The 24,054-nt window shown below is 59.1% G+C and overlaps 1 protein-coding gene and 1 pseudogene across 3 annotated transcripts in view; one reads left to right on the top strand and one right to left on the bottom strand.

Annotated features, from left to right (window-relative positions):
- The first annotated feature begins 603 nt into the window (after window positions 1-603).
- LOC129017805 (uncharacterized) lies at window positions 604-3,184 on the top strand (annotated as a pseudogene).
- Window positions 3,185-5,534: 2,350 nt separating this feature from the next.
- RPTOR (regulatory associated protein of MTOR complex 1) overlaps window positions 5,535-24,054 on the bottom strand; it is a 420,173-nt gene continuing 401,653 nt past the window's right edge. For all 3 annotated transcript variants that reach the window (XM_054458563.2, XM_054458564.2, XM_054458567.2), the window contains 8 exons: window positions 23,734-23,858; window positions 21,542-21,646; window positions 13,785-13,891; window positions 11,309-11,436; window positions 10,195-10,281; window positions 9,104-9,220; window positions 8,642-8,771; window positions 5,535-7,636 (listed from right to left, as the gene is read on the bottom strand). In XM_054458563.2, coding sequence (XP_054314538.1) covers window positions 7,568-7,636; window positions 8,642-8,771; window positions 9,104-9,220; window positions 10,195-10,281; window positions 11,309-11,436; window positions 13,785-13,891; window positions 21,542-21,646; window positions 23,734-23,858 — 868 coding nt within the window. In that variant the 3' untranslated portion in view covers window positions 5,535-7,567. The remainder of the gene's footprint in view (window positions 7,637-8,641; window positions 8,772-9,103; window positions 9,221-10,194; window positions 10,282-11,308; window positions 11,437-13,784; window positions 13,892-21,541; window positions 21,647-23,733; window positions 23,859-24,054) is intronic.

Here is a 24,054-nt window from a genome sequence, read left to right as displayed (position 1 = left end):
TTCCCACCCACCCCTCCAGCTTGCCTGCCGTGGATGGTAGATGACCCTGGAGGGCAGCCAGGAGAGCCTCCAAGGGGAGGCCAGAGGGGAACCCACAGCTCTGAGGTACCCCTGCGCCTCTCCCTGCAGATGCGGCTGTGGTTCTGTTGGCCTCACCAGGCTGTGGAGATCTGAGTGGGGTTCCTGGGGTCTGGGCAGTTCTGCCCTCCGATGCTGAGCCGTGGGTGACATCAGCCTTCTGGGCCCAGGAGGCCACCTGGCAGGATGGCTCAAGCAGCCTTGGGCAGTGACCTTGGTGGCTGTCGCTGGTGGCCGTGAGCCCTGCATGAGTGTCCCTGGCCTCAGCACTGGGGGCTCCTCACTTCCCGGCCCCTGGAAACAAACTCAGAGCGTGGCTGGGGGGCCACAGGCTGTTTGGAGGACGCTGCAGTGATGGCCTTCGGGGAGTGAGGGCTGGGTTTTGGATAGGGAGGTGGGAGGTGGGGGGTCCTGAACTGCCTTTCCCGCTACGTCAGGACCCAGGGCTGGGGACAGTGGGCGTCTCGGGGGCTACATGGACGATGGGGGAAGACGTGCAGGCTGGTGGGGGAGGGGGTGGAGTGCATGGGCTGCCTGGCCCTGTCTTGGGGACATGAAGCCTGGTTTGCCAGGTGGGAACCGAGGGACCTGTGCTCCAAGAGACACATCCAGGGACTGCAATCAATTTCCAAAGGGCCTTTTCTCCTTTCAGCGATGCTGTTAAGAAAGACAATGAATCATGTGCCATAAGAATCTTGGGAGAACCCATGAGCTTGGGAGCTGGTGACAGACCCCCATTTAGAGCGCTCTCTGCACAGCTACAAGGCGACCCCGCCCCCACCTGCCCATCAGGATGGTTCTGCAGCTGCAAAGGGCGAGTGCTTGGTTCCCAAGGCAGGGCCCAGCTCCATGGTTCTCCTCGCCTCGCTCCATGAGCCTCAGGGATCCGGTGGCCATGGCACCCTCAGTTCTCCCCAGAGTTGCTGTTCCCACCTCTGGCTGTGAGGTAGGTGGCATGGCAGAGGGGGCTGGCCTGAGATGTGGGATCCTGCTGTGAGCGGCACCAGTGGGGTTTGTCATGCTGACACTGATGACAGAGGTGAACTCATGGCCCCCCGGCCCTGGGGAGCAGAGACCCCCCTTCCAGGCAGCAGGGCAGGGTAGGTGCATCCAGCACCCTCCATGGTCGCAGCCCTCCACGAGGCGGCAGGTCACGCCATGCCTTCTCTGTCCTCACAGTGGTGTGGCGGGGCTGGGTGTGTAACTCTCGTCCTGTGTTCCGTGGACACTGGTGCCTGGGTCACACAACAGTGGATGGAGCCTCAGAACCCCAGGAGCCCTGTGGCTGCTCCTGCCCCTGGGATAGCAGGGCCAGTGCGGGGACTGTGGGGCTCAGGAGGAGGGACCCCCTAGCTCATTTTGCAGAGGAGGTGGCAGTCAGGCGGACGGGGTGGCACAGGAGGGGAGCGGGGGATGGGCAGGGAAGCTGTCCCGACAGCTGCAGTGATGTTCTTTCCCAAGATGGAGGAGGGGGAAGGACAGGCAGGGCCCACGTGGTTGGACTCTTCCTCCTCCAGCTCAGGAGCCACCGACAGGACATGGCCTCAACTGGGTGGCACCAGGTGACCGGGCCCAGCTCAGGGTCTGCTCTCCTCTGATGGTCTAGGCGGGTACCGTGCAGCCCTGGGACTTGGCATCGTCTGAGCTGTGGCAAAGAGCTGTGTTCTTCCCAGCTCCCAAGCCCTGTGGTACCCACAGTTGTGGAGAAGTCCTCAGGTGACCTCAGTGTCCATCGGGTGCTTCCCTGGTGCCAGTGCTGTTCTGGAAGCTTCTGTGGTCTTGTTTGGTGCTCACAGCACTCATGCCTGCAGTAACTGTCCCCACGTTAAGGTGAGGTACAGGCTGGGGCTTGGAGGTGCCACGGTGGCGCCAGTGTCCCAGGGCCACCTAGCAAACCACCATGGGCCTGGCAGCCTGAGCGGCAGGCCTGTATTCCCTCTCCACCTGCCCTGTCTGGAGGCTGCACTTGGAGACAGAGGGGCCTCTGGTCTATCTTCTTCCGGGACCACTCTCCCTGGCAGGTAGGCTGTGTCCTTGTGTGGCCGTCCCTCTGTGCACAGCTGTGTCCTAATCTTCCTTCTCATAAGGACACCAGTCGTATTGCATTAGGGCCACCCCGGTGACCTCATTTCACCATGCTCACCCGTGCAAAGGCCCTGTCTCCAAATACAGCTGCAGGCCCGGGTGCAGGGGTTCCGGACACTGGGTCTTCCGCAGGAGGATGTGGGAGGTCCTGCTCGGGCCCCGCCCTGGCCTGCCCGCCCACCCTGTGTCCTTCAAGGGTTCCTTCCTGGTCTGTGCCTGACTCTGAGGCTCTGTCCCGTCTGGGGACGTGTGGGCTGCGGACCACCCGGTAACTGAGTCTGAGACACAGGGACCCCCAGAGGCCAACTGCTCTGCCGCCTCCCGAGGGCCATCTGCCGAGACCCCTGGAAGGGGGCCAGGCACAGACGTGTGTTGGAGGCCACAGCTGCCCATCTGGCAGGTGTCTGCAGTCTCACCCAGCAGAGCCATGCTGAGCAGGAGCCTCCATGAGAGGCAGCCTCAGTGGCTGGTGCTCCCATGGGCACAGGACAGCCCCCGTGGCCACCCCTGGCCCTCACCGGCCCCTCACTGGAAGGCTGAGCATTCCTCCACGTGGTGTCACAAGGTCTGGCCCCTTCACCACGGCCATGCGGGGTCTGGCAGTGGCAGGGGCAGGTGTGGGCCTGGCTCAGCCCTCGCCTCCCCCGAGGCTGGCTTCTGCTGCGTGCCCATCCCCGTGTTTATGAGAACTCGATTTGTACTCATCTTGGTGACAGAAAAACTGATGCTAATGGGAAAAATATGACTCTCTCAACAGAAGCCCACCCGGCACAGCTGCATGAGTGCCAGGGGTCCTTGCCTGAAACAAACTGCAATTCAGTGCGGGATTCCGGGATTCCATGGCAACTGCTCGTGCCCTGCGTTCCGGCCCCGGCTGGGGTTTGGGAGCAGCCACTGTGTCATGGGGGATCTACTTGTTTACCGACAGCCCCAAGGACCCGGACATGGTGCCAGCTCCCCATGCCTTGGCCCTGAGGTCTGGGAGGCCCACTGGGGCCGGTGCTTCCCCCAACCCCACTAAGCATTTCCTTCCTGCCCTGTGTCCACCCACCTCCTGCCCAAGACCCCTGAGTGTTCGTGGGCTCTACCTGGTGGGATGGTCTTTGGCTTGTAGACAGGGGTTGGATGGCAGCATAGTGTCCCCTAACGATGTCCACATCCTAGTGGGAGCCTGTGACTACCTGGCTCGGGGGATCCAGGTTGCAGATGAAATGAACTTTGACTTTAAACTAGGGCGGTGACCCTGGAGCATCCCGGGGGGCCCAGTGTAATCACAAGGTCCTTAAAAGTGGAGGAGGGGCCAGCGTGGGGCTCACGCCTGCAATCCCAGAGATTTGGGAAGCTGAGGCAGCAGGATCCCCCGAATTCAGGAGTTCGAAGCCAGCCTGGGCAACAAAGTGAGACCGAGTCTTCAAAGCCAGCCTGGGCCACATAGTGAGACTGAGTCCTGTCTCTACAAAAAGTAAACAAAAATTAGCCGAGTGTGGTGGCGCACACCTGTGGTCCCAGCTACTCAGGAGGCTGAGGTGGGAGGATTGCTTGAGCCCAGGAGGTCAAAGCTGCAGTGGCCGTGATCACACCCCACCCCTGCACTCCAGCCTGGATGACAGTGAGACCCTGTCAAAAAAAAAAAAAAAAAAAAAAGGTGGAGGAGGGAGGCAGGCGAGCCGGGCTCAGTGAGGAGGGCCCAGGCAGCAGCGGGTGCTGGAATCTATCCTGGAACAAGGAATGACACGAACTCGAGGAAAGCCCCGAAGGGCCATTCAGTGCAGCGCGGAGAGAGGGGACGTCCTCGAGGAACCACGAGCCCTGGTGATGAGGCCGTGGTGGGTGGGGGCCCAGCGGGTAGCAGGCGCTCCCTCTGCGTGCGCAGCGGGGCTGGTGGCTCCGCATATCACCCTGCTGCATCCGGGTCCCGAGCTGCCACTCCCGCCGGCCTGCTCCGGGGCGGGGCTTGCACAAGCAGCACCTGCAGGTCGTGAGTGCGTGGCTCCCCCAGCCCCAACACACCCCACAGCCCGAGTGGTGCAGCAAAGGTCTCCGCACATGGCCTTGGGGTGGGGTTAGGACCCCAGTCCCTGCCACCACCCAACAGGCAGGGCTTTGGGCAAGCTACTCAGTGCCCGAGACCCAATTTCTGGTCGGCAGGTGAGAGGGGCCTGGGGGGGACGAGAGCCTGTTCCCAAGCTCTCCAGAAGTCAGGCTCCTCAGGTGGTGCAGTGTGGCTGACATGACCAACCCCACGGACCCTTGCTTCCCACTTGCCCTGCAGGACCGTGCCCAGGCCCGTTGCCTCTGCTGTGGCTTCCAGAACATTCTCCCTGGCTCCCAATCCCTGCACGGATCTTCCTGCTTGGGAAAAACCTCAAGGGACAGATCATGACCTGCAGAGCAGAGTGTGATTTGGAAACCGGAGCCTTTCAAGAACTGGCCAGACGGGGACAGGTGTGGTGACTCATGCTGGGAGGCTGAGGCAGGTGGATCACCTGAGGTCAAAAGTTCGAAACCAGCCTGGCCAACATGGCGAAACCCCGTCTCCACTAAAAATATAAAAATTAGCCAGGTGTGGAGGTGTGCATCTGTAACCCCAGTTATGTGAGAGGCTGAGGCAGGAGAATCGCTTGAACCCAGGAGGCGGAGGTTGAGGTGAGCCAAGATCGCGCCACTGCACTCCAGCCTGGGTGACAGTGTGAGACTCCATCTCGAAACAAAAAGCAAACCCAGAAAGAGTTGGCCAGAGGGATGTGCAGATGTGACTAAGGACCCGCACAGCCCGAGGTGGGCACGGGCCCTAGGCCTGGAAACACTTCTGGCCTGCATGAGAAGGAGAATCGACGGTGGGCGTGGGGCGTGGGCGTGGGTCAGAGGCCCTGAAGTGGAGGAGGGGGCCACGAGCCAAGGAGAGTGAGGGCCTCCAGAAATGGGGAGAAGCGGGGAAGTGGCTTCTCCCCCAGGAACTCTGACGTGGCCCAGATTTCAATGCAGACTTGAATGGGGCCTCTAACCGTGAGAGGATAACTGTCATTTTAAAGAGAAAGAAACGTGTCTGGCGTACGTCACAAGACGGCTCTTGCCACACAGTATGCTCCCCGATGTGGGGTCTGCGCCACAGGGCTGGGGGCACTGCCTGGGAGAAAGGCTGCTGCCCGGGAGACAAGGACCGAGACCTTTGCATGCTCCTCAACATGCCACGCCCCCTGTGGCCGCAGTGCCTGCCTGGAGAGCACCGAGGACACAGAGCTGCTGGTGGCCCTGGGGACAGCAGGGGGGACCCGGGTGACGTCCCCCCACCCCCCAGAGCTCTGCTCTGACCGACGCCCCCCTGCGGTGGGGTGGGCCGTTTCCTTAAAGACACAGCCGCCAGCCGCGGAGTCTGCGCGTGTTGTTTACTGTTTGTCACTCTCTGTCTTAGCTTCACATTGCCACTTCGTGTTTTGTCAAAGTCTTTCTCAATTCACTTTTGGTAAAATAAATAGATAATGAGCCTCTAGGCCGGCGCTCTCTCGAGCCGGTTAACGTCGTGATTGAATTTTCGCATCAGACCTGTGAAGACAGCCGACGTGCAGGTGGCACGCGGTGCCCATGGGGGTGGGCTCCAGGATGGAGCGGGGGTGGGGGGGGGGTCTTGACCCCTCTGGAGCCACCTGCCTTTTGACAGGTGGTGATTTTGTCTCAAAACAAACAAATGCATGTTAGGTAAGAATCAAGTTGAAGGACTGGATGGGAAGCTGTGTGTGCGGGTGGAGCTTGGCTTCTGGAAGATTCTGGTGTTGCCGCCTGGCATGCCCTGTGAGCTCAATGAGGCCGGGACTCTCTACACCTTCTGGACCTGGGCTGCTCTCTCGGCCCAGACTTGGGGATGGGATTCGTGCCGGAACCTTCTTCTGGTGGGAGTTCGCATTCCAAAAAGGAGCAGCAGAGGGGCCGCCTCTGTCCTGCCTTGTCACGTCCCGGCCAGCCCCAGCTCAGACTCCAGCTCAGCCCCCTGAGGACCAGGTGTTTCTCTGGCCAAACGTGACCAGGCAGGGTTCCATCTACCCAGAAGATGCTCTTGGCCACGGTAGGCCGCCAGCCACAGCGCAGGGCAGCCGGGCCTCACTGCGCAGCTCTCACTCCCATGGTCACGGGCCTCTTACCGCCAGAATGAAGCCACCTGGCTCCTCCACCTCTCTATAATCCTGATTCCCGACAAACATGGAAAAAATGCTTTTCAAAATACCATCATTGTGGTTGTGTTCTGTTTGCAAAACTGCTCATACACGCCCTGTGGCCCCTCCTGGGCGGGACTGTCCACACAGCTCCTGTCTGCACCACAGGCCCAGCCGCAAGCCAAGGTCGCATCAGCATGGGCGGCTCAGGGCTGGAGACGGGACTGGTGTCACCCGGAGCCGTCCGGGACCCGGCAGTGCCTCTCACCTGTGTGTGATGAACGTGTGCGGACAGAGCAGGGAGACCACGCCGCCTGCATGTGTGTGCCCCCAGGTGCCAGCAGTGGTGCCTGTACATGTGTGTGCTACCCCTGTGTGCGGGCACAGGCATGGAGACCACAGGCTGGGCTGCTGTCCCTGCGCCTGCGGGGAAGAGCAGCCCTTCGGAGGGAAAGGAGCCCCGTGGATTAAGGCAGGGGCTACACCACCAAGGACCTGCCTCCCCTGTGCACGGCCACAGCGGCCCCTGCTGACGGCTCTGCGTGACAGGGGCCAAAACTGGAGTCTAGAGACCTGGAGGTGCGGGGAGGGTGGGCTGTGGAGGAGGGGCTGTGCTCCTCCTGCTCAGTGATGCTGCCAGCGGCCAAGGACAGCCCGGACCCCCTGGGCTGCTAGCAGGAGGGGCGTCTCCTTCTTCCTCTCTCTTGGTTTCCCGAATTTCCAGTGTCCCCCAGCTGGCTAGGAAATGTCCCTGCTTGCGTGCACTGACTGTGAGAGATGGTAGGCCTGGGTGGGGCAGCGCCTCTCGCTCGCTCTTGGCCTGATGGGGACAGCTGCCCCAGGGACCCGTAGGAGCCCCAGCACCTGCCTCTCCGCCAGGGCTCTGTCTGGGGGTTTTTCTGCAGCTAATGCTCTGATTACATGGAAATAAAATGAGGTGTTTCCCCTTTCAGTGTCTCAGAGAAACACAGAACAGAAGAGGGACAGAGGCGCCGCGGCCGCGGGGGTGCACCTGGATGCTGGTGCTCAGTGGGAAGCCACCGTCAACCCGAGCCCTCCCCTTCCCTGACATTCCAGACACGACAGCGAAGACAGACAAAAGCAAGTAGCAGGGCCCTCCTGCCGTCATCAGCAGCTAAGGCAGCAGCCAATGTTCACACTGCCGGGCTGCAGCAGCTGACGCCCCGTGCCCCGGCGAGTGGCAACTTCACTATGTACAGCAGGCGGCTGTGGCCTGGTGGGCCCGGGTCACACCGCTATCTGACACGCTTCTCCACCGAGTACACGGAGATGTAGTAGTCGTTGCTTCCCACGGCCAGGTGAGGCTGCGAGGAGAGAGAAGGGGTGAGCAGGGATTCAGGTGTGGGCAGACACTGCGGGGAGCGGGGGGGCGCAGGCCAATCCGCATCCTTAGGCAGCTCCTGCCGGGGTCTCAGGAACCCCCACGCCCACCTCAGGCCCAGAAATGCTGGGCTGGTCCCACCAGTCCTCTGCAGGGCCCATGCATGTTGCACTCCGTGAGGGGTGTGGCGCTGCCCCGGATACTGCGTGTTTTTTTCAGGACTGCCCCGCAGGGGCAGCTCTGGGATCTAATGTCATACGTGTCAGCAGAGCTGCATGCCTGGAGCCTCACAACATAAAGCGGCAGGTGGGCAGAATCCTAATCTAAAAACAACGGCCTGAAGCCACGTGGGGAGGCTGCAACCAAGGCCAGAGAGCCGTGCAGGTGGGGCCCGGCCGCACAGGGGACAGGGTGAGGACTCGGTCGCACAGGGGACGGGGTGAGGGCTGCACGGGGGACAGGGTGAGGGCTGCACGGGGGAGGGGGTGGGGGCTGCACAGGGGAGGGGGTGAGGGCTGCACAGGGGACGGGGTGAGGGCTGCACGGGGGACGGGGTGAGGGCTGCACGGGGGACGGGGTGAGGGCTGCACGGGGGACGGGGTGAGGGCTGCACGGGGGACGGGGTGAGGGCTGCACGGGGGACGGGGTGAGGGCTGCACAGGAATGGACACCCCGAGCGACTCTCCTGGAGGTCCCCAGGGATGGCTTTAGTGCAGGGTCTGAGGGCAGAAGCTTTGCCCCAGCCACCGTGTGTCAATTCTTCCTGGAGTGACGGGACTGGGGCTCTGCTTCTGGGGCGAGTGCAGGGTGGGGCAGAGGCCCTAGAGATCCTGGGACCCAGGCAAGTCTCTCCCTCTGGCGGCCAATGGGCCCCACTGTGGTGTGGGGTAGCCAGGCAGGACCCCTGCGGCCTTGCCCCCTTGCCTCCCATCCCTCTACCCCGACCCTCGACCCCCGACCCCCGACCCCCACCCACTGCCCCACTGACCCAGTGCGGGTGGAAGGCCAGGCAGCTGATGGCGCCGACCCGCTGGCCCATGAAGCCGTCGTAGTACTTGATGTTGTTGATGAGCTCTCCGCTCCCGTTGTAGATGGCGGTGAACTGATTGACGGAGCCACTGTGAGGAGAGAGGGGTCCCGGCATCACTGCCCTCTTCTTTGAGGATGGAAGAAAGGGTGCAGATGCCGAGGCTGCGGGGACAGGCTGGCTCGGGGCAGGTGTGACCCTCTGGTCACTCTCAATGGGGACTCGGGCCTGGCGGGGCCCTGAGAGTTTATCCTGGGAGGGAGGATGTGGCGGGCAGAGATCTTTTGTTTTTATGTCCCCACAGCAGTGAAATCCCCCCCTGCCTTCCTTCAGCTCCTGGGGGCAGGGACACAGGAGCCTCCTGTTTGCACAGAGGCCTGAGGCGGGTGAGCCGTGCAGGCCAGGGAGGTGGGCGGCGCCTACCATGCGATCAGGTCCGCCTGGGGGTGGATGTCCAGCGCCGTCAGCCCCTTCACGATCTGAAGCACATTCACTGACTCGGGCATCCGGGGATCAAAGATGCGCACATCTCCATTGACGCTGCCAAGAGAGGGTCACAGTGACACCTCCTCCCGGAGCCCCCAGGAGGGGCCTGGCCAGGGGAACGGTGGAACCAGGTGTGTGGGGTCGCACACCTGTTTGCACACACACTGCTCAAGGAAAAAGCTGCCTGGATGCTCAGCGTCCCCAGTGAGGGCTGCCCAGGCGGGGCCCAGACATGCATCCACACTGGTCTCAGGGCCAAGGCTGCCCCCCAAGCTCTCCCAGAGCCAGAAAACGCCCGGAGCTTTCTGGCCTAGAGAAATGGCCAGGAGCACAGATGTGGGAGGAGGCTGTGAGCTCCTGGTTTCATTTCCAGCCAGAGATTAGATTTCATGCAACCGGGGCCTGCAGTCCCGGGAGACAGAGCCTGGATGGCAGGCTGTGGCCCGAGGGATGGCCTGGCCCTTTTGAGGCCCCGTGGCTCCTGCCTTCCACCCCCAGCAGGCGTCCATCCCAAGAGTTATGTTTGGTTTTTATATCACAAACAAGGGGGAAGAAATGCTGGCTTTGCATTCATAAATTACATTTTGCTCTTCCTTTAATAGGCAAATAAATATTCCCTGCTCTTGGTGCTGTATTTACCAAGCGGCAGAACTGAATTTATGTGCAGACAACTGCCACGTGCCTGGCAGACGCGCCGCCCCTGCCACCTTGCCACCCCGCCACCCCTGCCCCCCCTGCCCGTGGAGGGAGAGCAGCTGCCCAACTCCCCCCGGAACCCTCCGCAGTTGGCAGCCCAGGGAAGTTCCCAAAGCGCCTACAGGTCAGGTGTTCCCCAGCAGGGGAGCAGCCGTGGCCCCTGGGTCCCTGCAGGCTGCGCCTGACCTTTCTGGTCAGTTCCAGAGCAGGAGTTAATTACTGCCCGAAATGCCATCCCCTTCCAGCTTTTTAAATATCAAGGACATATTTTAAATGGAGGGGAAAATAATGTTTTTACAGCAGAATGGCTGCTAAATATCGGCGCTCCTCACCTCACGCTCACGATGTGGCCGTCAGGACGCTTCTGCAGGGAGGCCTTTACCACCCAGGCTGTGTGCTCCCGGTACGTCATGACGCGGCTGCAGGGAAGGGGGCGCGCTCAGTGTGGGGCTTCCCTGAAGGACGTCCCCACCCTTCGGGGCTCTCACCGGGAGCTGCCCAGGTCTGCCTGTGCCAGGGGGTCTGCACCGGGGGCTGCCCAGGTCTGCCTGTGCCAGCGGGTCCGCAGGCCCTCGCCCGTCCGCTCCCCACGAGAGGGGCTAGTGCTCACGCAGGGTCAGAGCCCCCTCCAGGTGACCTGCTCCAGCAGAGACCCCTGGTGTCCTCCCCAGGCCGGCTCAGGGCTGGGCCCTAGGTCACCGTCAGGCCGCTGGAGGACTGTCTGAGCTACATGGGAGCTGCCCAGAGACGGGGGCCAGGTGGCCATAGCAGCGCTCCTGGGCCCTGCCCACCCTTTGCTTTGCTTCCCTCTAAACTCCTCATTGTGTCTCCCTGATCTGTGCAGACTGGAGGATCAGGAATGAGAATCCCAGACCTAAAGCTGATGAAGCTGGGGGCACAAGGACCTTCTGGGGATCCTCGCTCTGTGCCGGGTGAAATTTACTTCTGCTGCATGAGCCGTGTGGGCCAAGACGGACTGTCCCCTGCTGGGCCCGGACAGCACCTGCCCACGGGGGTGCTCAGCAGAGGCAGTGCCCAGGGCTGCTGTGCCCACGTGTGTGCCCTCAGACATCCCTCCCCGGACGCTTGCTTCATGACCCAGGAGGTGGCAGGCAGTGGCAGTATTCTGTTCAGGTGAGCTCAGAGGTGGCAGGTGCCTGGCTGGGGCCCTGCCTCACCCCGACAGCCTCTGCCTCCAGTCCACTGGCTCATCTCACACGGCCTGTCCCCTGTGCTCCTCCATAGGCTGTGGGGTGGACCTCTGTGGGACGGGCCTGGCGGCTTTGGGGAGCCCAGGACTGGCCTAAATATGCCATTGCGGGCTCCTGGGGAAGTTTTGCATCTCACTGAGAAACCTGGACCCAACCAAATGGCAGTAACATGGCCTCTACCACCTAGAAGGTACCCTGCCAGCACTGGGGGAGGGAGAGGACAGGGCCAAGGTACCATTCGCTGAGTGCCATCCTTCTGTCGTAGACGCGGATGGAGCCGTCACCGAGGCCAGCCACGATGAGTGAGCGGTGGGAATCACAGGACAGACTCGTCACGCAGCTGTCTGCGCCCGTGGGGATGTCCTAGGGCCAAACACAGGCAGCCCGGTGAAGACTGGGGCACCGAGCCACCCTCCCTGCTGTCCTGCAGCACCAGGGCCCCTCTTGCCGCCTGCCTGGCTGTGGGGATCCCCCTCCCTGGCTGCAAGGGCCTTTCTCTCTATCCAGGGAAGCATCAAAGGCCTGGGGAGCCCAGGAGTCCCAGGGAGAGGCAGGGGCTGGCAGGACACTGGGTCACGCTCTTGTCCCTTGGCCCTGGAGGGACAGCCCTGAGGTCCTGAGGCGCCTGGGACCCAGCCAGTGAGGCAGAGCCCAGCCCCACCCCAAGTGGCGGCCCTCTGGGAAGGATTGGCCGTCAGTGCCAATTAAACTTCCAACCTCTCTCTGTTTCCTAAAAAGGAAAGCAAAGCACATTTTGGCAAGGACTCCTCACTGGCTGCTTCTCAGAACTTCTAATGAGCTATGGGATGAGTCCAGGAGGGGGTCGCCTGGCTCCCTCGGGGGCTGTAAGTGCTGGAGAAGCGGGGGCGGGGGGTGATGGCACCTGCCAGGGACGCAAGAGGAAAAGGGCTACGAGAGGGAGAGCGCTTTCCACGCACGATGGGCGGTGCTGGGTTGTGCGCTCTAGGAGGAAACACAGGCGTGGGGACGATGGGGCCAGACCCCTGCGAGGGGCAGAGGTGGCTCTGGGAGGACCTGCTGCACTCTGTGCCTCCACGCACCTCTGTAGGAACAGCACCTGCCCCGCAGGCCACCCAGGCCTCTAAGCTCCAACTGGTGACCAGACCCTGGGGATCAGGGTGTCCACGCCGTGCCCTGAGGGCCACATCTCGTGTGGAGCCACAGCTCCAGACAGGTACAAGACCCCCCAACTCCAAAGAAGGTGCCATGAAAGCTGCTGGTGCCTTGAGGGATCCACGGTCACGTCAGAGGGGAGGCTGCCCACAAAGGAAGGCCTGGGCCAGGTTCTCGGGCTGCTGCTACCCAGAGCAACCACAGCAGCTTCGAGTAGCTGAGGGTGCCCAGGCCTCCCCTCTGCTGGGCCTGCTCCACACCGCCCTCTACGGCAGGGCTGAGCCATCCCTCCTGACACCAGATGGCCTGCCCGGGAGAGAGGCTGGGGATGGCCTCTGCGCCACACCTCTCCCTGGGGAGCCGGAGGAAGGGAATCCTGGCTCTAAAGCCACCTCAGGCGCTGCCCCTCACAGTATCTGTGGTCTCGCCTCTACTCCAAATGAAGTCAATTCAGTTAGATTTCTGCTGAGCACGGCCTGCTTAGGTCTCCACCACTTTTCCAGGCTGTCTTGGGCAAAACCAATGTACTCCGCTTTTTGTCAAAACTGAAAATAGCAGATGCTTTAAGAAGCAAAGAGGCTTCTGGCCGGGCACAGTGGCTCACGCCTGTAATCCCAGCACTTTGGGAGGCTGAGGTGGGCGGATCACGAGGTCAGGAGATAGAGACCATTCTGGCTAACACGTGAAACGCCGTCTCCACTAAAAATACAAAAAAAAAAAAAAAAAAAAAAAAAAAAAAAATTAGCTGGGCGTGGTGGTGGGCGCTTGTAGTCCCAGCTACTCAGGAGGCTGAGGCAGAAGAATGACATGAACCGAGGAGGCGGAGCTTGCAGTGAGCCGAGATCACGCCACTGCACTCCAGCCTGGGCGACAAGGCAAGACTGTGTCTCAACAAAAAAAAAAAAAAAGAAAAAAAAAAAAGAAAAAATCTTCTGTAGTGGCGCACCTGTAATCCCAGTGCTTTGGGAGGCCAAGGCAGGAAGACTGCCGGAGCCAGGAATTCGAGACCAGCTTGGGCAAATACTGAGACCCCCGTTTCTACAAAAAGTTAAAAAAATTAGCCAGGCGTGGGGGTGCATGCCTGCAGTCCCAGCTACTTGAGGGGGGTTGGTGAGGTGGGAGGATCACTTGGACCAGGAGGTTGAGGCTGCAGTGAGCTGTGACTGCACCACTGCACTCCAGCCTGGGTGACGCAAGGTGACAGAGTGAGACCCCATCTCAAAAGAAAAAAAAAACCCCTCCAAATAATTAATCATTCTATTTTACAATTGGTCACCCTACTGATTTCTGACATTCCTTAATTTGCAGAGAGAAGACACTACTTGCAAACACTCAGAGCTGGCGCAGGCTGAGCCGTACTGCAGCGCGGGGCTGAGCACTGCCGTTCACCTGCATCCAGAGGCCTCAGGGAGCCCACGTCTCCTCCCGGCATTGTCCCGGCACTGTCCTCCCAGGCCCTGCCTCCACCCCTGGGATGGCCAGGCCTCACCGCACACTTTGCTGGGTTCTGTGACGAGGACCAGCCCTGCACACACTGCCCCACAGGCCCAGGGCTTGGGGTACACCCGCATGGTTACCTGCACCTTCATCTCACGGTCTGTGTCCCAGATCCGGACGATCCGCACGTCTCCCGAGCTCATGAGGAGGCCGGTCTCCTGCTCCCAGTCCACCACCATCCCAGCTCCTGGAGAGACACAGTGGGACATGGCGTCACCCCGTGGGCCCTTGCCTTGGGCAGGCTTTGGGGCCTGCTCTGGGCAGCCATTTGGCCAGCGGCTCCAAGGTACCCCTGCCACCACCAAGCCCATCTGGTGGGTCCATATGCCTCATATGAGCTCCCGTTGGGGCCCCTGGTGTGCCCCACGTCCAGGCTGGGGCGACAATTCTGAGCTGGAACTCCCAAGTCCAGGCCAGGGTGACAATTCTGAGCTTGAACTCCCTAGTCCAGGCTGGGGTGACAATTCTGAGCTTGAACTCCCAAGTCCAGGCCGGGGTGACAATTCTGAGCTGGAACTCCGAAGTCCAGGCTGGGGTGACAATTCTAAGCTGGAACTCTGAGTCTTCCCCTGACTCGCCTATGCCCCAGGCATCGCTAGAGGGAGCAGAGCCTTCCAGGAACATCTAAGATGCCCACTGTCCAGAGCAGAGACTTCTGGGAACGTCTAAGATGCCCAACATCTGGAGCAGTGCCTTCCAGAAACGTCTGTCTAAGGTGCTCACCATCTGGAGCAGACCCTTCCAGCAACGTCTAAGATGCCTGCCGTCTGGACACCTGGACAGAACTGGCAGGTCTAGGTGACTTTAGGAAGGCTGTCAAGGCTTGAAGATGAGGGTCCTCCTTTTGGCCCTGTCAAAGCTGGATGAAGGCAGTTCTGAGACAAACAGGAGCTCGGCATGGGCCATGGGCAGGCAGCCTTCAGACAGCAACGGGCTGACTCCCGACGGCCGGCGTCAGCAAGGGATGGACGGAGAGAATGGGGCAAGGGCTGCCCTCTGTGTGGCGATTAGACAGAGCAGAGCAACCCCCACCTCACATGACAGCCTCTATTTAAAACCACATTCAGTTCTAAAAGTGTAATGATAACCATTTTAAGATACAGAAAAGAATACCATAGTAATCCTTGTACCCACCACTCAGCTCTAACTTTGCTAACATTTTACCATTGTTTGCCTTTTTTTTTTTTTCCTTAGAGAAGCATAATTTTAGACACAGTAAAAGCATCGTCTGCCCCTGCACCTGCCTGGGAGAGCTGTCCCTTGGGCTGAGGGCGCCTCCCAGGGGCTGCTGAGGTTTTCCTGCTTACGCATGCTCATCAACAACGTAACATGCCTTCCACATTTCAAAAAGTCTCTTCAATGTCAAAATGGGGCCTATTTTCTAGCAACTTGCTTCTTTAATGTTAGGCTTTGAGGATTTATCTGGCCCAAGACACACAGCTCTGGTTAACTCATTTAATCTTGTGTTACCTTCCAGTGTACAACTAACTCTGTCATTTGAGCTGCCCCTGGCTTTGTGAACCATGTCACAGTCAACAACTTCACGTGTCCTTGTGGGTGGAGAAGGAAGCGTCTAGAAACAGAACTGCCAGTCATGTATCCTGCATGACTCCGATCTCCTCGGGGAATGCCATTTCATTCCCCAAATGGGTGACCATCTACACTCTTGGCAGGACACACACAAGCCAATGTCCCCAAATCCTTATCGACGTGTGGTGTTTGCCGTTTTTTTTCACGTCAGACAGTTGCACTTATTTTTATATATATTCTGTAACTCGTAGATACTGCAAATATCCTTTCTTATTCTGCCACTTACATTACAACTGTGACGTTTTTCTTGTGGTCATGTAGAAGTCTGTAGAGTCAAACCTATTGATGTCTTTACTCTCAATCTCTTGTTCAAGCTGTCTTTTTGTTCCTCACTGTTATAAAGATTTCCTCTTGATTTTTCTCTGAAAGGCTTTTACGGGTTAGGTCTCTCACTGTGATGTGTTTTGTGCATGGTGTGAGGTAGGGGTGTCACTGCATCTTTTTCTGTATGGCATCAGCTGTCCCAACACCATTTAGCAACATGGCTCCTCCCCTAGTGCGCAGAGGTACCCTGCCACTTGCCGCCCTTCTGGGCTCACTGCTGCGCTGAGGGCCCTGGTGCCTCTTGGCCTGGCTGCCCTGCAATTGCAGCTTCTTAATGCTGTCTGCGCCTCTTCAATATTGCCTTGGCTGGTCTGAATTTTATAAAAATCTCTCCTGGGAATATAATCAAAAGTGTATTAATAAATCCACAGATTAATTTGAGAACTGCCAATCTCCACAATGATGAGTCTTTTCATCCATGGGTATGGTGCTAGGAACACTGCATGTGCCTTTTATAGTCTTCAATTAGAGTTTATGCTTTTGATCTGTGAAGAAGGCGCATTTGTTGGATTCATTCCTAGGTATTTTGCAGTTTTTATTCCCGTTGTCTATGATTTCTTTCTTTCTGTTTTTTTGAGATGTAGTCTCACTCTTTTGCCCAGGCTGGAGTGCAGTGGTGTGATCTTGGCTCACTGCAACCTCTGCCTCCCAGGTTCAAGTGATTCTCCTGCCTCAGCCTCCTGAGTAACTGGGATTACAGGCGCCTGCCACCATGTCCAGCTAATTTTTGTATTTTTAGTAGAGATGGGGTTTCACCATGTTGGTCAGGCTGGTCTTGAACTATTGACCTCAGGTGATCCATCGGCCTCGGCTTCTGGGATTACAGACGTGAGCCACCACGCCTGGCCCATGATGTTTTATAATTACATTTTCTAGTTGTTAATTGCTGGCATACATACATTCTTTATTTTACTTTTGAAATGCAGTCCCAGGCCAGATGTGTTTACATCTGTAATCCCAGCACTTTGGGAGGCCGAGACAGGAGGATTGCTTAAGCCCAGGAGTTCAAGACCAGCCTGGGCAATATAGTGAGACCTTGTCTTTACAAATAATAAAAGATTAGCCAATGTAGGCTGGGCACAGTGGCTCACGCCTGTAATCCCAGCACTTTGGGAGGCTGAGGCGGGTGGATCACCTGAGGTCAGGAGTTCGAGACCAGCCTGGCCAACACAGTGAAACACCATCTCTACTAAAAATACACAAAATAGCTGGGTGTGGCAGTGGGCGCCTGTAATCTCAACTACCCGGGAGGCTGAGGCAGGAGAATTGCTTGAACCTGAGAGGTGGAGGTTGCAGTGAGCCAAAATCCGCCATTGTACTCCAGCCTGGGCAACAAGAGTGAAACTCCGTCTCAAAAAAAAAAAAAGATTAGCTGTTGCAGTGGTGTGTGCCTGTGGTCCAGCTAGTTGGGAGGCTGAGGTGGGATGATCGCTTGAGCCCAGGTGGTTGAGGCTGCAGTGAGAGCAAGACCCCATCTCAAAAACAAACACAAACAAAAAAAGAAGTGTAGTCCCTCTACTGTGATACACCTGAACCCAGGCAGGAAGAAATGTTCCAGCAGGTCAGAAGCACGAGCACCATGGTGGATCACAGGCTTTCAACTTGCAGCCCTGCTCCTCCGCTGGGAGGCCTTGTGACGAGTGAGGGCCGGTGTGTGACTGGGTGGGAGGGCACATGCTTCCCCGTTTCTGCCCAGAAGAGCCCAGCTCCTGCTGCAGCTGTGCAGCCAACAGAGCCTGAAAACACAGAATTGGACTTCCCCTCTCCCTCGTGATATGTTGTTACCTAAATTAATCACAAAAGATGCTTGCTGCCCACCCGGACATGCTCTTGGGAAGTGGCGTCTGGGTGACCGAGGAGGACACTGCCCAGGGTTCCTGGGGCATTCCTTTTAGTGGCTCAGTGCTGTCCTGCCTGGAGGCACGGCCATCCGGAGGCTCTGCCAGGAGGCCCTGAGGCCCCACTCTGAGACCTAGGGGCAGATCCACAAGCACAGAGGGCTTGGCTTAGCACAGACATTTTCCAAGTTTCTCTCTGTTTAAGCAAGGAACCTATGGGAGCTGGGTGTGGGGCGTGGGCCTGTGGTCCCAGCTACTCAGGAGGCTGAGGTGGGAGGATTGCCTGAGCCCTGAGAGGTCGAGGCTGCAGTGAGCCGTGATGGTGCCACTGCATTCCAGCCTGGGTGACAGCAAGAACCTGTCTCAAAAATAGATAAATAAATAAGAATCTATGCGAAGAAACTGCTTTAATGAGCAGCAGGCTGCCTTCTGGGGTGGTGAGAATCTTCTGGAACTAGATAAAGGTGGTGGCTGCCCAACTTGGAAAAATGCACAGGCCGGGTGCGGTGGCGCACACCTGTAATCCCAGCACTGTGGGAGGCCAAGGTGGGCGGATCACCTGAGGTCAGGAGATCGAGACCATCCTGGCCAACATGGTGAAACCCCGTCTCTACTAAAAATACAAAAATCAGCTGGGCGTGGTGGCGGGTGCCTGTAGTCACAGCTACTTGGGAGGCTGAGGTAGGAGAATCGCTTGAACCTGGGAGGCGGAGGTTGCAGTGAGCCAAGATCATGCCACTGCACTCCAGCCTGGGTGACAGAGTGAGACTCCATCTCAAAAAAAAAAAAAAAAAAAAAAGAAGAAACGAAAACGAAAAGAGAAGGGAGAGCTGCACGGGTCTGGGCTCTGCGCTCCTAGACTGCACGGTAACCTGGGGGGTAGCAGCCGTGTCCCAGGCACGATCCTCCTGGTGACTCTGCCAGGAAGCGACACCTTGGGTCGGGAAGAACAGAGAGGTGCCCTGGGAACAGCAGTGACAGGAGCAGAACAAACAGAGGGAAAAGGTGAGAACGGGCACATGGAGAACATTCAAGATGCCAGAAAACAAGAAACAGCCTCCAAAGCACCAGGGCAATGTGGGGAGCCTGGCTTGCATGTGCCTGAGCTGGGCGTGCCCAACTGGGCAAGCGGGTCCAGGAGAAGTGAGTGGGGGCTGGGGCAAGCAGAGGTCACGCCTTGGGCCTCCTGCAGGCTCCCTGCAGCAGAAGCTGGCGGAGGGCCTGAGCTCCTCAGTTCCAGGGGAAGATGAAACCTCTGCGGCTCCATGGAGCCCTGTGGTGACCACATCAGATGTGCGGTGGGTCCTCCGTGAGCACCTGACGAAGACAGAGAGCGCCATTTCTGTCTTCGGCCCTTGGCCATTCATGTGAGTTGTTTATTCCCTTAAATGTAACACTGTGGAGGGAAACCAACCTGCTAATACCATTAATCTATCAAATGCCAACACTGGGTCCTGGTGACTGTGACTTTCAAGAAGAGGGGTGGCTGTGCTGTGGTCAGCGTTCACGGCTCTGGATTTAGGCAGTGTTACTCCAATCGATGACAAATAATTACCCTCAGGCCCGTGAGACGCCCCCCAGCAACCTGCTGGAACTCGGGCTCTCCCTTGACACCGTGACCTTGTTGGGTGAGTGCCGAGCCGGTGTCCCAGGAACCACTCGCCCACTTGTCCCTGCACGTGTGTCTGTGTCCTGGTGGCCTCTTCTTACAAGGACATGAGGCATATTGGGTTGGGGCCACCCTGGTGACTTGGTTAGACCTTAATCACCTCTGTAAAGGCCCTGTCTCCAGCAAGCAGGCCGAGGTACCCGGGTAGGGCGGTGACATGCCGGCGTGGGGGACACGGCATAGCCTGACCCTGGGCCTCAGGTGTCCATCTGAACCAGAGAATCTGGGCAGCTGTCCCTCGGCCCGAGCGTCCTGCCATGGAGGGGTGTAGTCAGGTGAACCCTAAGTCCTTTTTCAGCTCAGATTCTGTGATATGCCGAGTGAACTGGTTTGAACCAGTCCTGGACACATAGCAAAGCCGCAGCAGCAGTGACACACCCGCCTGCTGCCCACACCCGGGTTTCCCACGTCCTGTGCGACCTCAGGGAGCCCCGAGCTGTGCCTGGTGGCCCCAGCCCACAGCTGGCACGGCCTTCGGGGACTGGGGCCTGGAGCTCTTACGTCTGGCGAGACGCCTCTGCTGCCTTCCCCCGTGGTGACAGCCTCGTTCTCCGACCCCGAGACCCCTGAAGTGCAGCACAGGATCCCACTCTGAAGGAAGCACTGGGGGGTCTGGGCCGAGAAGGCTGCTTTTCTCCTCAGTGCTGCTTCCTGATCTGTAAGCTGGGCACCGCCATCCTGACCCGGAGAGACTGAGAGCCCATGGGGCAGCACAGGCCGCCAAGTCTTGTCTCCTGCAGTGTGGCCTGGTGTGGACGTGTGGATGCTTCTGGGGGTCTCAGGGACCCCGGGCCCAGCCGGGTGTGGACGTGTGGATGCTTCCGGCGGGTCTCAGGGACCCCGGGGCCAGCCGGGTGTGGACGTGTGGATGCTTCTGGGGGGTCTCAGGGACCCCGGGGCCAGCCAGGCGTGGACGTGTGGATGCTTCTAGGGGGGTCTCACGGACCCCGGGGCCAGCCGTGGGTGTGTCCTTCCAGCACTGCATTTCCAGCAGGTCTGAGCCTCGGACAGGGAGGGAAGTTTTCACAAAAGCAAACAAGAGAAAGGGCAAGGCAGAGCCAGGGCTCAGTCAGGCGCTCCTGTGCTGAAGACCAGCTCCTTCACGGCACCACTGCCTCTGAGCGACCCCAGGAAAACAGCCTGGAAAGCCTATCAAACAGTCATCTTTCCTCTGTAGCAAATGACACAGTGTCACCAAAATTGGTCTTTTGGAGACACACACAATGGCCGGTGAGTGGCCTGACCCCCAGGCTGGCCATCCAGCTGTCTCCCGGGACCCCTCCTGGATCAGGGCCCTGGGCTGGGGCTCACTTTTCCTGCCCTGCCCCAGTGAAGCTGTCATACCCCAGAAGAGGGTTGCCTCGCGGGGGAAGCAGAGCCCGGAGATCAGGACAGAAGCGACAGGAAAGGGCCCCCGTGGAGTGCGGGATGTGGATGATTTTTTTCGCTGGATGAAACTTAAGAACATGGCAACATTAAAAAAAAAATCCAACATTCAAGGCAATGTCCACCCTGGAGCTGCCCCCATGACGTCCCCTGAGGCATGTGAGGGTTGTTGGCATCTCCTGGGACAGGTGCTCAGACAGAAGGGCAGAGACAGAGCCACGCGACCTAGGGCAGAACCAGGGCAGGCCCCACACGGACGGCTGACCACGAGGTATAAGGCCACATCCACAGGCTACAGACAAAGACACAGAAATCACAAACTGGCAGGAGCCGGCAGACGGGGGACGGCGGGGTAACGCATTCACTCTGAGCATCGCCAAGGGCTGTGGGATCCATTGAAGGGCTATGACTCCTAGAGGCGAATGCTTGGCGCTGCAGAGGGGCCTCTGGAAATCCAGTCCCCGAAGCCTGACCCCAGGAGCCTCCTAACTCCTGCCTGAGTCCTTCCAGAAAGACCTGCGTGGGCCTGCGCCTCGCCCCTCACCCAGGCCGTGCAGCGGTGCAGGCAACACACAGAACTGCACCCAGAGCTGGCACTGCAGCCACTCCGTTCCACCAGCCCGGGCATGCCGGCGAGTGCATGAGTACCCAGGTGGCCATGTGCACCCCGACCCCCAAGGAGGAGTTAAATTTGGGCCCAAAGAGCGCGTGATGCGGGCCCTTTAGGCCCTGCCAGCAGTGATGCTGTCCCAAGCAGCACGTCTGCAAGCCAAGGATGAAGGTCGGGAACAGGGGCACCCACGAGTGGCTGACCATGCCCAGGGCTGGGACTCCGGTCAGGCAGTGCACTCAGGGCCCTGGGGCTCTCACGCTTTTGGGGACATCGGCAGGGAGCTGCTGCTTCAGGATTTCGGGGACTCTGAGGTGGAGCAGCCTGTTTAGAGGCAGCCCCAGAAGGGCCTCGGAACTCTGAGTGTGTCTGCAGCCCCGGGAACACATTCTGCTCTGGGGAGGAGCCAGGCGGACCCACCTCGCGTCGTTGGCAGCATGTCTGAGAGCCCCTGCCACGCGGTCACCATCTCTGGGTTCTTTTCCAAATCAGCAAAATTCTTCCAGACTCTGATGGCACCATCGTCTGGGAAGGGAGAGAGGAAAGGATGTGCACCAGGCCCCTCGCTGGCCTGGCCTGTGCTCTGTGCCTGGTGCTAAGAGCCCTTCCTGGCAGACGTGCTGCAGTGACCCTGGGCGGCCAGCCTGACTCACTACCTGTGGTTCCAGATCTCTGGGTGCCCGCCGACTGGATTCTGCCCTCAGATCCACATCTGGGTGAGCCAGCAGGAGGAGTTGCAGCCCGGGGGATGGGAGACCACAATCCCGTCCCACCCTGGCCACAGAGCTCAACTCTGAGGTTTGGCTGCCCTGAGACCCGGGGCTGCCCTTCCTCCCTCCAGCTCCAGGGCATCGGGTTCCCTGGCGGGGAGGCAGGCGGGTGAAGCTCGGTTGGGTGGGTGGGGCTGCGTTTTAGCCTCTGGTGAGCCAGCCTGTGCCAGGGAGCAGAACGAAAGGCCAACTTCACAGAGGACACCCGTATCCTCCGCCTCATTCCTCTCTGTGCTCCACAGAGAGTAGCCTTGACTTGAAGGGACAATGCAGACGCCTTGGCTCTCCACCTAAGACGCGGGCAGGGACGCACCACCCTGCTCTTCGGGGCTTAGAATGGAGGAAACGGCCCTCTGCATCCTCCAGCAGACAGGCAGGGAGGTCGGCCTGGGTGTGGGGAAAGCATGCGGGTCCTCTGAGCCTTCCTGGAACCCCCCACCAGCCACTGCGCTGGCCTCGCCAGCCCCTCCTGTGTGGCCCTCAGGTGCTCTTCAAGCCCCAGCTGATTGCCCTGGTGGATGACAGCCTTGCCTCCACCCACCTGCCTGTCCCGCTCTGCGCTTTCCATCCCACACACCAAACGTTCCCAGTTTTGGAGCTGGAGCCCTTCTACTGCTGTCTTGAGCCCCGTCTGCAAAGGACCCCGGCCCTGCTCCGCGCTCGCTCTCTCGGCCAAGGAACTGCCCTCTCCCTCTGGTGCTCAGAGATGCTCACGTCTGGCCTCTGAAACTGTGGGCTAAGCCTGGCTGGTCCCTTGCCCCCCCGCCCCTGCCCCAACTATGCATCTCCTCCGGGTCACGTCTGACAGCTACAGGGACAAAGATGGGCTTTCGACATGGGTTGATGCTACTTGGTCCTGAGGTGGCAGTGCTCGGAGGAGGGGTTGCACAAGGACACATCCCCATGGCCACACCCCTCACCAGGAGCCCGCAACTGTGCTGAGAGGGCTGCGCACTTGTCAGCACAACCAACTCGACACTCTCAGAGGCTCAGGTATCCAGAGGCTGGGGCCAACAGGGACAGGCTGGGTGGGATCCGGGCGTCTGCCTTCACTTCCCTCAGCCGTGCTGGCCTCTCCCGCCTGCCTCCCGCCCAGCGCTCTCTAATCTCCACAGGAAGTGCAGTGTGACTGACAGCGACTTCTCATCAGCGTCAGGCAATGGACGCATGTTTTCAAAGCGCTAAAGGAAAATGACTGTCAACGTGGGGTAACTGATGTGGAAACGATCATTCCAAAGTGAGGGTGAAACTAAGACATTTCGGACCCCCTCCAAAAAAAACCCCCGAAAACCCAAGAAAACAAAAACCAGAGTGAGACCCACTACGGCAATGAACCACTGGTCAGCGACCATGACGGTCAACGATGTTCTTTTGGGTGCAGGACAGGACTGGAGGAGGGTGAGTGCCAGCTCTCGGTGGGGACAGCAACTGGCAAACGAGCCAGCAATGCCAGGAGACTCTGGCTGGGGAGGACCTGGCACGTGTTGTGGCTTGGGGCATCCTTCCCTGATTCTCGGGTGTCACGTGGGACCTACCGGGTCTCTCACAGGGGTTTAAGGACAGAGGCTGTCAGAGGCTTTTCCTGGTGCTGGAAGGGCTAGAGGACCGAGATGAGAAGACAAGTCCCTGGAACCCTCAAGGATGGGGTCATCTTTGCTTTCCTGTCTCTGCCGCTGAAGCCCTTTCCCTCATAAACCTCCCCACTTCTGAATGACAGTGGCCCTCACGTGTGAGCAGGGCTTTCTGTTAGACAGATGTGCAAACACATCTCAGGATCGCACACCCTCCCCGCCACTCCTCCAGACCCTGGCTTCCAATCCCGGCTGTGCAAACCCCGCTCACCTGTGGCCGTCAGCAGAAGCGAGCAGTCCTGGCCGTTCAGATACTCCATGGCAGTGACCCTCGTGTACCGAGGGTTCCCGTTGTGGAAATAATCCAGCTTCTCCCCTTTCTCCCAGTCCCAAAAGCTTAAGGGAAGAAGAGAGGAATAAAAAAGTCATTAGGAAACTGCAAACCCAAATGACAGTGAGATACCTCCTGAAACCCATCGAGATGGCTGCTATCAAAAAACCACACACCACAGCCGGGCACGGTGGCTCACACCTGTCGTCCTAGCTACTTGGGAGGCTGAAGCAGGAGGACTGTTGGAGCCTGGGAGCTCAA

This window comes from Pongo pygmaeus, chromosome 19, assembly GCF_028885625.2.
Source record: "Pongo pygmaeus isolate AG05252 chromosome 19, NHGRI_mPonPyg2-v2.0_pri, whole genome shotgun sequence".
In the NCBI taxonomy this organism is placed as follows: domain Eukaryota; kingdom Metazoa; phylum Chordata; class Mammalia; order Primates; family Hominidae; genus Pongo; species Pongo pygmaeus.
The sequence above is the reverse complement of the archived record's forward strand: the minus strand, read 5'-3'. Positions and strand labels throughout refer to the sequence as shown.